This window comes from Ranitomeya variabilis, chromosome 1 (assembly GCF_051348905.1).
Source record: "Ranitomeya variabilis isolate aRanVar5 chromosome 1, aRanVar5.hap1, whole genome shotgun sequence".
Classification (NCBI taxonomy): domain Eukaryota; kingdom Metazoa; phylum Chordata; class Amphibia; order Anura; family Dendrobatidae; genus Ranitomeya; species Ranitomeya variabilis.
In genome coordinates, this window is record NC_135232.1 from 1,099,500,722 (window position 1) to 1,099,516,658 (window position 15,937).

Below are 15,937 nucleotides of genomic sequence, written 5' to 3' on the forward strand. Positions count from 1 at the left end.
CTCTTACACATTTTGATCAAATTGTCATGTAGTGATACTCCTAGGCTCATAGAGGCTATGCACTAAGTGAAAATCCTGCCACAAATTACAAACAGGGTCATCCATATACCCTTTAAGACACCAACTGTACTGCCTCATTCAAGTATTGTGAACAAAGTGTAGTTGTGGTACTCCTTCACTCATAAAAGATCTGCACACAGTGCAAAGTGTGCCAAAAATTACAAGCAGGGTCATCCATACACCCTTGAAGGCACCAACTGGAGGGCCTCATTCAAATATTAAGAATGGGCACATTTTTATCAGTGAGCCTGTCAGCATTTTTTGTTGACAGGCGAAAGTGCCTGTCTTTTAGGTCCCTCCACCCCGGAGGTACTAAAAACCCGCTCAGGCAAGACACTAGCGGAAAGGCAGCACAATACCTCCAAGGCGTAGAGGACAGCTCATGCAAGGTGTCCAGCTTTGAGTCCCGATAGTTGAAGGTGGCAGAGAAATAAGGGAGTACTCTGGTTTTGTCAGCCAGATATTGCTTGACCATCTTTAAAAACGTTTCCCTCCTTGTCAAAAATACTCGGTCATCAGGGTATGGACACTTGGATGGTGTCATGAAATTGGCCCAGGCCTGCCCTGCCTCTGCTGTGCCTAGTGTGTGTCTCCCTCACCTTTCCTCCTTGGTTGGGCAAGGAAGCTTGCCCCCAGCCGCTAGCGTTGTCTGATGGGATTTATTTTCAAATTTTCCACAATGGCCTTCTGGTATAGCACCATTTTAGTAGACCTCTCCGCCTCAGAAAGGAAAGATACAAGGTTCTCCTTGTAGCATGGGTCTAGCAGGGTGAACAACCAGTACTCTTTTTTTGGCCAAGATGAATATAACGGGAGGGTCACAGGAAAGGGAGCGGTATATAAAGTTGGCCACATGTGCTAAGCTCCCTACAGCCAACACTTCCCTGTCTGCACCATGATGATAACTCTTCATCTCCTCCTCTCTCTTCCTTCTCAGCTCATCCATGTAGGAGAGACGGGACAAAGCTTCTGTGGGTACTAGTCTCGGTTTGCTTTAAACCAGCTCCTGTTCCTCCACCTGCTCATTGTTACCCAATCCACACTGAGGCAGGGCAGTGTCTCCCGGTCTCATATCTTCCTCCATCCCCACCTGGTCCGTATGCAAAGCTTCACGTTTAATTGTCAGCATCTACTGTTGGAGTAGGAACAGAAGCTGGATAATTGCGCTCATGATGGCGTCATCGCCGCTTACCATCTTTGTGGAGTTCTCAATGTCTTGTAGAACTGCACAAATATCAGGCATCCATGCCCACTCTTCAGTTGTTATTTGCAGAGACTGACCAGAATACCGACGGGTGTGTTGCAGCTGGTATTCAGCAACTGGACTCTGCTGCTCAGAAAGTCTTGCCAGCATTTGCTATGTGGAGTTCCAGCGCTTGGTGACATTGCACACCAGTCGGTGAGCTCACATTTGCATGCCCTTCTGCAGCATTACCAGAGTGGCGGAAATGGGCACTGATGCAGCGTACCTTGACCAGAAGCTCTGGAAATTCTGGGTAGGTTTTCAGAAACCGCTGAACTACCAAGATAAGCACGTGGGCCAGGCATGGTACGAGTGTGAGCTTGCCAGTCTTCACAGCCACCACCAGGTTACGGCCATTGTCACTCACAACCATGCCTGATTGTAGGTTCAGCCGCAAGAGCCACAGATCTGTCTGGTCTGTTATCCCTTTCAATATTTTCTGCCGTGTGTGGTTTTGTCTTCTAGACAAATTAATTTCAGCAAAGCCTGTTGCCGCTTCCCTGAGGCGGTGCTGCAGAGCTTCTGGCTGATGTTTACGATGTGCTTTGAGATACCACATCGGAGATGGAGAGGTGCAAGAACTGCTCTGTGAGGTAAGGGAGACCCTGATAGAAGAAGGACCAGCAATCCTTGGTGTCCGTAGCACATGTGCCGTGCAGGTTGGGACTCGAGCCCTACCTCCACAATGTTCACAGAGTGTGCCGTCAGGGATATGCAGCCTTCCTGGCCAGAAGCACTTGTCCACGTGTCGGTCGTTAAGTGGACAATCCTAGTCACCACGTTGGTAAGGCCATGGGTGATGTTCCTGGACACATGCTGGTACAAGGCAGGGGCTTTCCACCAGGAGAAATAGTGGCGGCTGGGGACAAAGTACCGAGGGACCGATGCCACCTTAAGTCAGGTGAAATCCTCTTAGTCTACAAGCCTAAACGGCAACATTTCCACTTCAACCAGCCTGGAAATGTGCACGTTCAGCATTTGGGCCTGTGGGTGGCTGGAAAGTTTCTCTTTCATTCCAAGGCCTGAGGTAAGGACACCCGAACGCTCTGCTGGGAGAAAGATTTGGAAGTAACTGATGATGGTGCCTCAGAATGAGCAAGTACAGGTGCAGGGCGGTCTCATCATCATCTATCTCCTTAGAGAAAATTTTCCGTTCTCCACCGTCATCTTCTTGTGACCATGGCTGCGCTAAGTTTTGTGCATCACTAAACAGAATGTCCTCCTGTTCCTCTTGGAAATTGCAGGTTGAGAGGCCATAATCAAGAAATTAGGATGTAAAGAGCTTCTCGGAGTGTCCTAATGTGGGATCACTGGTTCTCCTGTGAAATAATATCGTGGGAGGAAGGAGAATCAGGGTGAGGATTAAGTGATCCAGTATCTTGGGTGGTGAGACTTGATCGTGTTGAAGACTGAGTGGTGCTGTCATTATCTGCTATCCTACCAGCTACCTGTTCGCACTGGTGTACCTTCAGAAGTGGTGTCCCGTGCCTCCCTGCAGAGTGTGCGTGGATGGGCTTGTGCTCCAGTGACTGGTGCAGTCGCACCTTCCCCACGTCCTCTGCTTCTGCGTTCACTATCAGCCGCACTTCCACTTCCCCGACTCTTACGCATTTTCTCTTACACACACCTTACGCATTTTCTAATTGCTAAGTCACTGGAAAACAAGTTTCCTTGATTTATTGAAACTACATTTTTTTAATAAAAACAAATAAAGTTTGGTCACCTGTATCAGGCCAAGCGGTTTGAAAAAAAAAAAAATGGTGACCTGCAGCAGCTGTATATTTAGCAATGGACTGCAAAGCCCTAAGCCCTGCCTAGAGGCTGTATTCAGCCTCTCTCCCTGCTCCAGCAATTGTCCCTAGGCTAAATGCAGATGTATCGCATAGAAACAGCAAAGCACAAGAATAGCCCTTGGAAGGACTTTTAGTAAGATGGCTCAGCAAAATATCACCACTAAAGGACTCTGATTCCTAAAACTGTGCACACACAGGCCTGGATACCTGCTCTCTCCCTCCAGTAAGAACTGTCCTGAGCTGTGCAGTGGCGTCAGTGAGCCGAGCGTGACGGTGCCTGTCCTGACTGACTATTGCAGCTTTGTATTCTCTTATTTATGACCATACATGACAAGCATTTTTTACCTTTTGTGTCCCCCCTGTTTCCTCCTAGATTGTAAGCTTACGATCAGGGACCTCACCCCTCTTGATTTGTTGATTAAAGGGAACCTGTCACCACGTTTTTGGAAGATGGGATAAAAATAGCGTTAAATAGGGGCAGAGGTGGGCATTACATTAGTGTGTTTGTTATGCGTTTATTACCCACCTAAGTTGCCGAAATACCTTTGCAAAGTCTCCGTTTTCGCCTGTCAATCAGGCTGGTCTGGTCAAAAGGGCGTTGTCTTCCCCCAGATTTTGCGTAGTTTTCCGTTGGTGGCGTAGTGGTGTGCGCATGCCCAAGGTCCCGAATCCTCTGCCAGGGGATTTAAAAGAGCGCGCTGTTCGTTTTCATTGGTGATCGGTGGGCGCGGCCATCTTCCTTTGGCCGCACGTGCGCAGAAGCGGCGCTCTGTTGGCCGCGGCTTCAGGAAAATGGCCGCCGCGATATCCATCTGCGCACGCGCGGCATCCCGCGGCCATTTTCCTGAAGCCGCGGCCTGCAGAGCGCCGCTTCTGCGCACGCGCGGCCAAAGGAAGATGGCCGCGCCCACCGATCACCAATGAAAACGAACAGCGCGCTCTTTTAAATCCCCTGGCAGAGGATTCGGGATCTTGGGCATGCGCACACCACTACGCCACCAACGGAAAACTACGCAAAATCTGGGGGAAGACAAGACGCCCTTTTGACCAGACCAGCCTGATTGACAGGCGAAAACGGAGACTTTGCAAAGGTATTTCGGCAACTTAGGTGGGTAATAAACGCATAACAAACACACTAATGTAATGCCCACCTCTGCCCCTATTTAACGCTATTTTTATCCCATCTTCCAAAAACATGGTGACAGGTTCCCTTTAATGTCTTCTCTTCTCGTAGCGGCTGAGGATTGTTAGGTTTGATAGGTGTTTTTCCATGTTATCACCACCATGGGCCCGTTTATTTTTCACTTAAATGTAATAAACGATCCCTTTAATTTCATGTAAATATGGCTTCCATATGTGTAGTACACCAGGATGAGAGGAGCCACTGCTATTAGATCACCCACGCTGTCCAGGCTACACAAAGCCACACATGGTGCACGTCATATAACCTTGCGACTGAGCTTTTACCAGCCAGTCTGACATTTTAAAAGGTTTTTCCAGCTTAAGGGTGCAAGTCTAAAGTCAAGCTTGCTTACTTCGAGGATTCTCCTGTGCTGGTGGCAGGCGCATGACTTCAAGTACATGATTTCCATACATGCGGTCACACGCCGACTAGACGTGCATAGCCTGGGCACATCTAGTTAGAATGTGGCTGGAAATATGCAAATGACATTGCTGTGAGGATTCACATAGAGTGACTTCAGACTAAGGCCGAACAACCCCTTTTAATGATCTATCCGTAGGGTAAGATTAGTGGGGTTCCATTTCCCAGCACCCCCTATAATCCGTCGTTATCAGCTCCGGTGGCAGACAGATGTAAATGTTCACTTTGTAGTGGCTGCTCCCAGGTACTACAGTGCAGATCCTATTGACTTCTACGGGGGGCTGCACAGTATTTGGCGCTGTGGTCTTCTGGCTCCGCTTACATCCAGCTGCCACCATAGCTGATGACAGCTGATCGGTGGGTGTGCCGGATGTCGGACCCCCACCAATATGGGCATGCATAGGTCATCAGTCATACAGTCCTGAGCAGCCACTTTATTATGATTCTCAGATCTAAGCTTTTACCCTTCTTGTTCTGACCGGGGCACGTCATCGCTTCTCTCTCATGCACAAAGGAAGAGGAAAGTAGAAGGTTTGGGAACATGAAGCGATTCAGCAAAGTATCAGAGATACATGTACTTAGAAGGGTCTTCTGTAATAAATGGTCCCAGTACCTATATACGGTATATGGAGCGAGGCCATAGCGTTCCTTAGTACATTACTCCGGCCGTGTGTGTGTATATATAGCTATGCAGTTCGGCTCCCATCACCACATAATTGTTTTTTCCATTTCCCAGGTCTTCGCCGGCGCTGTTGGTAATGCGGGCTCGGAGAGGCACGAGACGTTTCTAAGTCAGACGCGAAGCATGGAGGTAGGTCCGCGATGTGTGACCGGGGATAGGAAATCACCCACATAATGGCGCCATCACACAATAGATTTATAGAGAGAGGTTGCACTGAGCTCCGCGAACGTATCGCAGTTATTATACCTTTACCGGGTGCCGTGGAGTGCACAGAAAGAGGCGGCCGAATATACCGACACCGGGTCACAATATTAATGCACAGGGACAAGGCGTGTAATGCCGCAGATTACAGATGATCGCTAACAACCTGCACTCCTCTCTCCTCCTGTACTTGTGTGTGCCTTGTTTTACTCATGTTTATCGTGCTTGTCTATATTTGCCCCGTTCACATGGAATAAATGGCGCTGTAAAAATGTATAATAATAATAATCGTCTTAAAGCAGATTCATCAGATTTCACCATGCATTATGAAAAAAAAAACAGATTTTTTCGATCTGATGAGGCTGGTGGAATTATTTTGAAAATGAACAGCAGAATGGCTGTACAGTAGTGATGAGCGAACGTGCCCGGATAAGGTGTGATCGGAGCATGCTTGGGTGCTCACCGAGGGTCTTCGGCGTTCTCGAAAAGTATGTTCGGGCCCCGTGGCTGTTTGACAGCTGCAACTTATGCAGGGATTACCTAACAAACGAGAAATCCCTGCATGTGTTGTGGCTGTCGAACAGACATGCAGCCGCGGGGAGTCGAACATAGTAGTCGAGCACGACGAAGACACTCTTAGCACCCGAGCATGCTCAGATAACACCTTATCCCGGCACGTTCGCTCATCACTACTGTACAGTCCTTTGTGAAAGTTTTCCTTTTTCGCTGCTGTTCGGATGGGCATTTGTTTGCCATAGTGACCCACACCTCGTTGTCACAGACTTCAAAAAACAAAACGATATAAGTGACCGTACAAACCTAAATGTCACTTCTCGTTGCAGATATCGATGTTTACAGCGCATTAAACATTTCACTTGATTCTTAAATGCAGGAAAGGTTCCCCCGCACAGTCTATAAATGTACACTCAGGTCCGTGGTCGCCTCTTACGTTGGGCGCCTCGGTTGGCGTCACGTGCGCTGTGACAATGCCGTTTTCTTCCTGTAGATTTTCGGCTGCTTTGCACTCACAGAACTAAGTCATGGCAGTAATACAAAGGCGGTTCGGACAACTGCGACCTACGATGCTTCCACTAAGGTAAGAAGAGAGCGGACGGCGTCCGATTAACTTAAGAAAACTCTGTATCTTTCTCCGGTAAAACCTAAGATTTCTGGCGTCTGATATTGAAATAAACCCAGTTAGTTTCAGACTCACGACTGATAAGATATGGTAACGTAGGCCGACTAAGCCTTGCTCGTACCCTTCCCGTCATAGGACGCACCCCTACATACAGTGTCAAGTCACCTTCCTTTATACAGACCCAGGAGTTGAGCCTGCGCCATTCTCGGAGATCATGGATTTGTTACATACCCATCATCTGCCTCTAATTGCAGCAAGTGCAGCCGACCTCTGCCTGCTGCTGTTAACCACTTACATGCTGCTGTCAGTCTTGGACAGAGCATTTAAAGCAAGCAAATGGGGGGGTGATGACATGATAACGGTGTGCCAATGGTTTACTATGGCAGCAGGAGGTAAGGTGAAAGCCCCCATGCCTACCAATTACAGTGCTCTTGCTAAGACCAGTCTGTGGTTGGTGTTCATAAGAGACTATGATTTGTACTATATACCGTATTGCAGTGTATAGTATAAGCGTAAGTATATGGGATGATCGCATTTTCAGGTTCCCTAAGGGGACTAAAATATACAGCAAAAAAACCTCTAAAAAATGTTTTTAAGAGTTTGCATCGCCCCTCTACCTTCCCCCATTAAAAATAAAGACATTGATAGTAAAATTTAAATGTAAACTTATTTGGTATTGCTGCGTCCATAACAGTTCAATCTATCAAAGTATAAACCTATTAAAGTAAATCAGTAAATGCCACAAAGAGAAAAATAAAGGCTCCAAAATTCAAGTTTTTGGGTTGCCACACAAATAAGTTATACAATTGCTTTTTTACCTTTATTTATCGTATCTACCCCAAAATGCTATCCGTAGAAACCGCCACTGGAGGTCTCCTTTCTGTATAACTTGCTTTCCGCTGCCTGTTGTCAAGCGTCATCCTTTTCCAGCAGCAGAGACACCGGACGGATCACAGAAGGTGGCGGACGAGCTTTGTCTCTCTGCTCCTGCCTGCAAACTGCATATTGGCGTAACAGAGAGGCGAGTTTTCAATTCATGCCAAGCATAAGAGATATTTTTTCGACTGCCACAGTCGGACATTTCAGTGTTCTTAGACACAATTGTGATGAAAAGTCCCCACACATGAATGTTCTCAGGGGGCATTACTGTTGGCATGACACAGGACTCATGGTAGCACTCACCTTTTCTTCTCCGGACAATCATCCTTCCAAATATCCCAAACAGTCTGAAGGGGGCTTCATACTAGAAAATAACTTTACCCCGATCCTCTGTAGTCCAATCCCTGTACTTTCTACAAAGTTATTTTCTCTGATGATGTCTCCTTCAGACTTTTTTGGGACATCTGGAAAAAAGATTGTCCGGAGAAGAAAAGGTGAGCGATGCCATTACTCGTGTGTTCTTCCAACATTAAAGACTCCTGAGACCCCTCATGTGTGGGGGGCTTTTCATCCATGGATGCCATGAATAAAGAAAGGGATCTAAACTTCTCCCAACGATCCAGGAGTAGTTTGGTGATGAGCAATGATATTCTCAGCATGATGGAGACCATGTCACCAGGCAAAAGTGATAACGAAGTGGCTAGGTGAGCAAAACATTGACATTTTGGAAACTCCCCATGTCTTAATCCTAGTGAGAACCTTAAAAAGCAGGAGGACAAAGACCCAGAGCTTCTGAGGAACATCAAGCTCTGATTAGACACAAATGGTCGGTCATCAGTCAGGATTTGGCCCAGAAGTTGATATCCAGCTGCCAGGGCGAAGGACGGACATCTTGGAAAATAAGGGACAACTCCGTAACTATTGAGTCTTTCCATGAAGTTGATGTATTTATCAATTAAAGTTTAAACGCTCCTGAAATCCTGACGATTGCACTCCAGTAACCATAAAGATATGTGACAAAAAGATCACAAAAAACGCTGAAGCAGCAAAATATGTGAAAACTGGTGTATACAACAGCTGCAGGCTTATGTTACAGGCACCTCGCCGGGCGGACAGCAGGTGGCGCTGCGTTCATTGTCCGAGCGCTGAAATCTGCAGCCATTGTAATGGGGATTGTTCATTTATTTCCAGGATTTCATCCTCAACTCTCCAGACTTCGAGGCTGCAAAATTCTGGGTGGGAAACATGGGAAAAAACGCCACCCACGCCGTCGTGTACGCCCAGCTGTACACGACGGACGGACGCTGTCACGGACTGCACTCCTTCGTGGTACAGGTAAGAAATGTTTATTAGGGACAGGGGAGATATAAATCGTCAAAAGATGGAAAATAAAACAAGACATATATAAAAATATTTAAAATAAAACTAATAAGCAAATAATATTTATTTATTATTTTATCAGTTATTTCTATGATTAACACACTAACTAAAGTATTCCAGGAAGATGGTGGAAAAAAAGCCTCGTTATTACATCCGTGATATATATTTTATAACCTGATACTTTGAGGAAATCGTTATGATCAAGTAATAAGATCATTGAATGTTTATAATGTTTCGCCCCTTCCATTAGGAATTACATTTTTTACACTAATTTCTAACATAAATTGTCATTATTTTATTTATTTATTTATTTTTGTTTAGATTCGGAATCCCAAAACTCTTCTTCCTATGCCCGGAGTGATGGTGGGTGACATTGGCAAGAAACTTGGCCAGAATGGCTTAGATAATGGGTGAGTGGCATCTTACATAGGTTCGTTAAAGGGACAATCTCTGCTTGTTGGAAAGCGTCATGCAACCATCTTGTTTTCAGAGGTTTTTCTATCATCTTGATGGGGTAAAAATTGACAAAAAAAAAAATGTATAAAAAAAGCAACTTTGTCATTTACCTCTAATTAAAAATTCTATTAATTCTCAACAATGGAGGGATTTTAATAGTAATGCGCAAACGTGCTCGGTTGAAATGTTATGTGAGCATGCTCGGGAGCTAACCGAGTGTCTTCAAAAAATATGTTTGAGTCTGAACTGTCAATCTTCAGAAAGAAGATGATAAAATGCCTTTAAGAATCCCACAGTGCTCGTGTCTGTAATGCAGGATAGGACGTTCTTCCACTATTCTTCCACTTGATTCTACTTTTTTGACTACTATTTCATCATGTGTATATGAAGTTTAGCCACCAGGTGGCGATACCCCATCATAGCCTAGATAGCATAGCCAATGGAATTTTTGCAGACCACAACTATTCACTCTTGCTTCTTTTAAAGGAACCCATCATCAGTTTTTCCAAATACAATCATGGCCAAAAGTGTTGGCAACCCTTGAAATTGAATTATTTCTCCCAGAAAATTATTGCAATTATAGGTTTTGTTATACATATGTTTATTTCCTTTGTTTGTATTGAACAACACACAAAAAAAAAACAGAAAAAAGGGCAGATTGGATATAATTTCACCCAAAACCCCAAAAATGGGCCGGACAAATTGTTGGCACCATTCCAAAATTGTGGATAAACACCTTTGTTTCAAGCATTTGATGCTCGTTCGAACTCACCTGTGGCAAGTAACAGGTGTGGGCAATAGGAAAATCACACCTGAAACCAGATAATAAGGGGAGAAGTTGACTCAATCTTTGCATTGTGTGTCTGTGTGCCACACTAAGCATGGAGAACAAAAAGAGGAGAAGAGAACTGTCTGAGGACTAGAGAACAAAAATTTTTGCGCATTCTCAAGGTTACAAGTCCATCTCCAGAGAACTTGATGTTCCTTTGTCCACGGCGCGTAACATAATCAAGGAGTTTACAATCAGTGGTGGAGCAGCTGCAGTCAGCGCTCAGTATACGGCTATAAGCAGTCCCTGGCAGTCTGCTTGATGGCTTTCTCTGTAGAGGAAGCGCTTCAATCACAGCCACCCCTCACAATGCCGTGAAAGATGACTAGCCGATCCAGATACATGACAGGTTCCCTTTAAGGAGACCAGATGTGTATGGCGTCGAAAAACATGCAAATTAGCGATTAGAAAACAATCTCGCTAGATGCGGAGGTGAGCAAGTAACTTTTTTAAATTTATTTTTCCTTGCGTCATTTATTCCATTTTTTTAGACACATTGCACTTTACTGGATGATGAGCTATCATGATCTGGATCCATAACTGACGTACGGCTTGTTCACATACTGTGCTTTTTTCAGGGCTGTGGAGTCGGTAAGCCAAACCTTCGACTCTGACTCCGATTCCTCAGTTTCCATGAGACCGACTTCAACTCCACCAAAATGGGCTCCAACTCAACGACTCCGACTCCACATCCCTGTCAGGGCTATGGAGTCAGTAAGCCAACCTTCCGGCTCCGACTCCTTAATTTCCATGACTCCGACTGCACCAAAATGGGTTCCGATGCCACGACTCCGACTCCACATCCCTGACAGGGCTATGGAGTCAGTAAGCCAACCTTCCGGCTCCGACTCCTCAATTTCCATTTCTCCGACTACACCAAAATGGGCTCCGATGCCACGACTCCGACTCCACAACCCTGACAGGGCTATGGAGTCAGTAAGCCAACCTTCCGGCTCCAACTCCTCAATTTCCATTTCTCCGACTCCACCAAAATGGGCTCCGGTGCCACGACTCCGACTCCACATCCCTGTCAGGGCTATGGAGTCAGTTAGCCAACCTTCCGGCTCCGACTCCTTAATTTCCATGACTCTGACTCCACCAAAATGGGCTCCGATGCCACGACTCCGACTCCACATCCCTGACAGGGCTATGGAGTCAGTAAGCCAACCTTCCGGCTCCGACTCCTCAATTTCCATTTCTCCGACTACACCAAAATGGGTTCTGATGCCACGACTCCGACTCCACATCCCTGACAGGGCTATGGAGTCAGTAAGCCAACCTTCCGGCTCCAACTCCTCAATTTCCATTTCTCCGACTCCACCAAAATGGGCTCCGGCGCCACGACTCCGACTCCACATCCCTGTCAGGGCTATGGAGTCAGTTAGCCAACCTTCCGGCTCCGACTCCTTAATTTCCATGACTCTGACTCCACCAAAATGGGCTCCGATGCCACGACTCCGACTCCACATCCCTGACAGGGCTATGGAGTCAGTAAGCCAACCTTCCGGCTCCGACTCCTTAATTTCCATGACTCTGACTCCACCAAAATGGGCTCCGATGCCACGACTCCGACTCCACATCCCTGACAGGGCTATGGAGTCAGTAAGCCAACCTTCCGGCTCCGACTCCTTAATTTCCATGACTCCGACTCCACCAAAATGGACTCCGACTGACTGCACAGCCCTGGCTTTTTTACCACTTTTTTTGCTGCCAAAAAAAAGTAAAAGTGTTCCAGCGCCTGCAAAGCGAGTGAGATTTCTGAAACCTCATGCACACGCTGCTAATAATTTCTTTGCAGATTTGAAGCATCAGAGCAGCCTTTCAAGTCTGTCGCACGTCACCACTGTCAGCGTTCTTGCAGCGAATTTCACCCTTTCAAATAATTGGGGTAATAAAGAACGCAAAGCGCACGTATCTTACTTAATGTTCGTATATAACCTTGCTATAAAAAAAAAAAAACCCACTAAACTCACGTGTTCTGTGTTCTCCCAATTTCTGGCATAAAACCACTTTAAATTTTGCTAAATTCTTTGCACATTTTGAAGCCGCACAAAAATGGTAGTGCCTTATCATTTCCACATTGTTCTCAGCCAACCTCTCCAACTTTTAGAAAAGTTTAAGTAGTTGGGGGAGGATAGAACTTTACACAAGCGATTCTGACAAATCATCACCGCTGCACGGTAGCGTAAGTTACAAAGGAAAGGTGCTCCAGCCCGACTTACATTTCTGGCGGAGGTGCACGGCGGTCCAACCATGCACCAGATTCATTAAAGATTTAAACATTTTACTCCAGTGCTCCCACCATTAAGACTGACGTACAAAACACAAGTCCTCGTGTGTTCTTGTAGGACAGAACATAAATCTGCACACGATGGAACCTCGCAGCGTCCCGAGAAACAGAAGAAGACGTCTGAATTTTCTGTGGTTTATTTGCATTTCACGGAGCTGAACCTTTCCACGCCCGTTCATGTCATCCGCCAAGTGTATGGGAACGTGCCCTGCAGTCGTCGCTCAGTATTGTTCTAATTATCTGCTCGTTACTTCATCTGAAAAGCACCCAGAATATTTTAAGACCTGTTATGTCAGATGGAGCAGGTTAAGAGGCTGCTCATAATGATTTCAGCATTGTACGCAAAGCATAATCCTAAAAAAGCACTGTATAGCGTTGCGTGGTCACCAACGAATCAACAGTTTGCATAAATGAATAGTACAAGCGAACATAAGGAACTTCGTAATACATCTTATCCGAGAATTCAGCTTCTTTATCCACTTATGAGCCACTTCCCTCCACCTCCTTAACTCGTCTGTCACTCTAATATACTCCTATAATCTGTCTTTAGAGAGGAGAAATGTTTGACCTTGTGGATAGTGTCATACCGGCTCTGGCATGCCAAGGTGAGGAGGCTTTGCCGCCATGCAGTGTTCCTCTGGGAAATGTAATATATCAATTGCCTCTTCGGAAAGGAAGAGGACGTGAACTCAATAGTGCCATCAGTTACTCACCAGAACTCTATGGTGCTATAGAGTTCAAGTCCTCTTCCTTTCTGAAGAGGCAATTTGCATATTTTAGAGAGGAGACAGATTTTCAAATCACTGAAGGATCGCATTACAGCCTATATGTATCTGGAGGGAGGAGCTTATAAAGAAAGATGGTGGTTCTGCTGCTGTCTAGTCTGTTTAGACAAAGGAATCTACATACTGCTGCATAAGGCATATACATTTTAGAAGAAAGCGTACAATGACACAACATGTGGCCTAGAATTCCCCAATGTCATTACTGCCATTACTGCTTTTAGCCTATCACAGTCTCCTGCGGCTTTTCCAATTAGTCTCCCTGGACTCCATCCATAATTAATAATGTCACGGAGGTCATTTTATAGTTTTATACCTTTATTCTGGGGAGAGCCTCAGCTTTTTAAAACAGTGAGTTGATTGTCCAAAATGGCTGTTAGCTACAACATGGCTGTTCATAATTAGGACTGATCATTCACATACAGCTACACTGCTCAGTACTGCTGGATAGTATTCTCCATTCTGCTGCTGCTTCTTTATAGAGACAGGGGATCAGAAATCCCTCATTTCTGGGTGTACTGCCTATTTAGCGACAACTCACAAGTTTACAGAAGCCTATTGGTATCTGTAGAGAGGAGGGAGGAACAGATAGAGAGAAATATACAGACGTTGCTTCTGTTTAGTAAGTGTTTATCTCACCACAGTGCTGGATTCACAGCCACAATGCTCATGACTGCTGGATAATGTTCTCCATTCTGCTGCTGCTGCTTTTCCATAGAGACAGGAGAGCAGAATTCCCTCCTGTCTGTCTCTAAATGTGCAGTACACACAATCTAGAAACTCGGAGAGAACTGTAAACCAGGGAGAGAGACGCAGACTTTCAACTCGCTGAAAGATCAAATTACGGCAGTCTTTTGAATTCGGTAGAGAAGGAACAAGCTGATAGCGTTGTACAGACAGTGCTGCTGTCTAGAAAGTGTTTATCTCACCCCAGTTCTGGATTCACAGGTATGCCGCCTAGTACTACTGTATAATTTTACCCATGCTGCTTCTGTCTGTGTTGCAGAGAGACAGGAGAGCAGATATCCCTCATATACCACATATTTAGAGACTACCCACTAGCTCAGAGATAACTAAAACATTAGAGAGTGAGCCTGGAGAGGTGGAAACCTAGGAAAATAGTTTTGATTAAACATCTACTATCTGGTGTGCTGGTGTTTTCGTATAAGGACGGCTCATAGCAATGCAGGGATTGTGCTGTGTAAAAAAAAAAAAAAAAAAAGAGAAACCTCTCTTGTTCAACTACAACCATCTTGGAGTGTTCCTTCTTCCAGGGTCTGGGATCGGGATCTGTGCAAAAAGTCTCAGCAACTGTTGGCTCATAGCCCATCTTAATGTGGTGCTATGGGACATTGAGAAGCTACTCCCTGCCACAGTCAGCCCCATGTACGAGCAGTTTGCAGCAGTCTCTTAGTACGGGAATCGTCCTGCGGCTCCTTACTGCTATGTCACAATGTTCCAATGACTCCAGCCTTAAAAGTCCAGCCCTCAAGCCAAAAGTAGGAAGATAAAGACTTGGACTAGAACTTTATGAGTAGGTTACAGACTCTTTGAAGAACCACTTAATCCCATCTGCAGCATTATAACAGTACCTTTATGCTATAAGGGGCTGGATAACGCTTGTACGTTCTACTTTGCTTTGTACATAACCTCATATATACAGTATTAGACCAAACATAGCCTCCTAAATACAGTATGAACCCCTATATACAGTATGAACCCCTATATACAGTATGAACCCCCACATAGCCTCCTATATACAGTGTGAGCCCACACATAACCTTCTATGTGCTGTACAGTATGAGCCCCCACATAGCCTCCTATATACAGTGTGAGCCCACACATAACCTTCTATGTGCTGTACAGTATAAGCCCCCACATAGCTTCCTATATACAGTGTGAGCCCACACATAACCTATGTGCTGTACAGTATGAGCCCCCACATAGCCTCCTATATACAGTGTAATAACACATAACCTTCTATGTGCTGTACAGTATGAGCCCCCACATAGCCTCCTATATACAGTGTGAGCCCACACATAACCTATGTGCTGTACAGTATGAGCCCCCACATAGCCTCCTATATACAGTGTGAGCCCACACATAACCTTCTATGTGCTGTACAGTATAAGCCCCCACATAGCTTCCTATATACAGTGTGAGCCCACACATAACCTATGTGCTGTACAGTATGAGCCCCCACATAGCCTCCTATATACAGTGTAATAACACATAACCTTCTATGTGCTGTACAGTATGAGCCCCCACATAGCCTCCTATATACAGTGTGAGCCCACACATAACCTATGTGCTGTACAGTATGAGCCCCCACATAGCCTCCTATATACAGTGTAATAACACATAACCTTCTATGTGCTGTACAGTATGAACCCCCACATAGCCTCCTATATACAGTGTGAGCCCACACATAACCTTCTATGTGCTGTACAGTATGAGCCCCCACATAGCCTCCTATATACAGTGTGAGCCCACACATAACCTTCTATGTGCTGTACAGTATAAGCCCCCACATAGCCTCCTATATACAGTGTAATAACACATAACCTTCTATGTGCTGTACAGTATGAGCCCCCACATAGC

At 45.6% G+C, this 15,937-nt stretch overlaps 1 protein-coding gene across 7 annotated transcripts in view; it reads left to right on the forward strand.

Moving 5' to 3' along the window:
- The window catches only part of ACOX3 (acyl-CoA oxidase 3, pristanoyl), a 94,499-nt gene that overhangs the window by 11,906 nt on the left and 66,656 nt on the right, over positions 1–15,937 (forward strand). For all 7 annotated transcript variants that reach the window (XM_077280068.1, XM_077280072.1, XM_077280071.1 and 4 more), the window contains 4 exons: positions 5,436–5,510; positions 6,589–6,678; positions 8,791–8,934; positions 9,301–9,389. In XM_077280068.1, the coding sequence (XP_077136183.1) occupies positions 5,436–5,510; positions 6,589–6,678; positions 8,791–8,934; positions 9,301–9,389 (398 nt within the window). The remainder of the gene's footprint in view (positions 1–5,435; positions 5,511–6,588; positions 6,679–8,790; positions 8,935–9,300; positions 9,390–15,937) is intronic.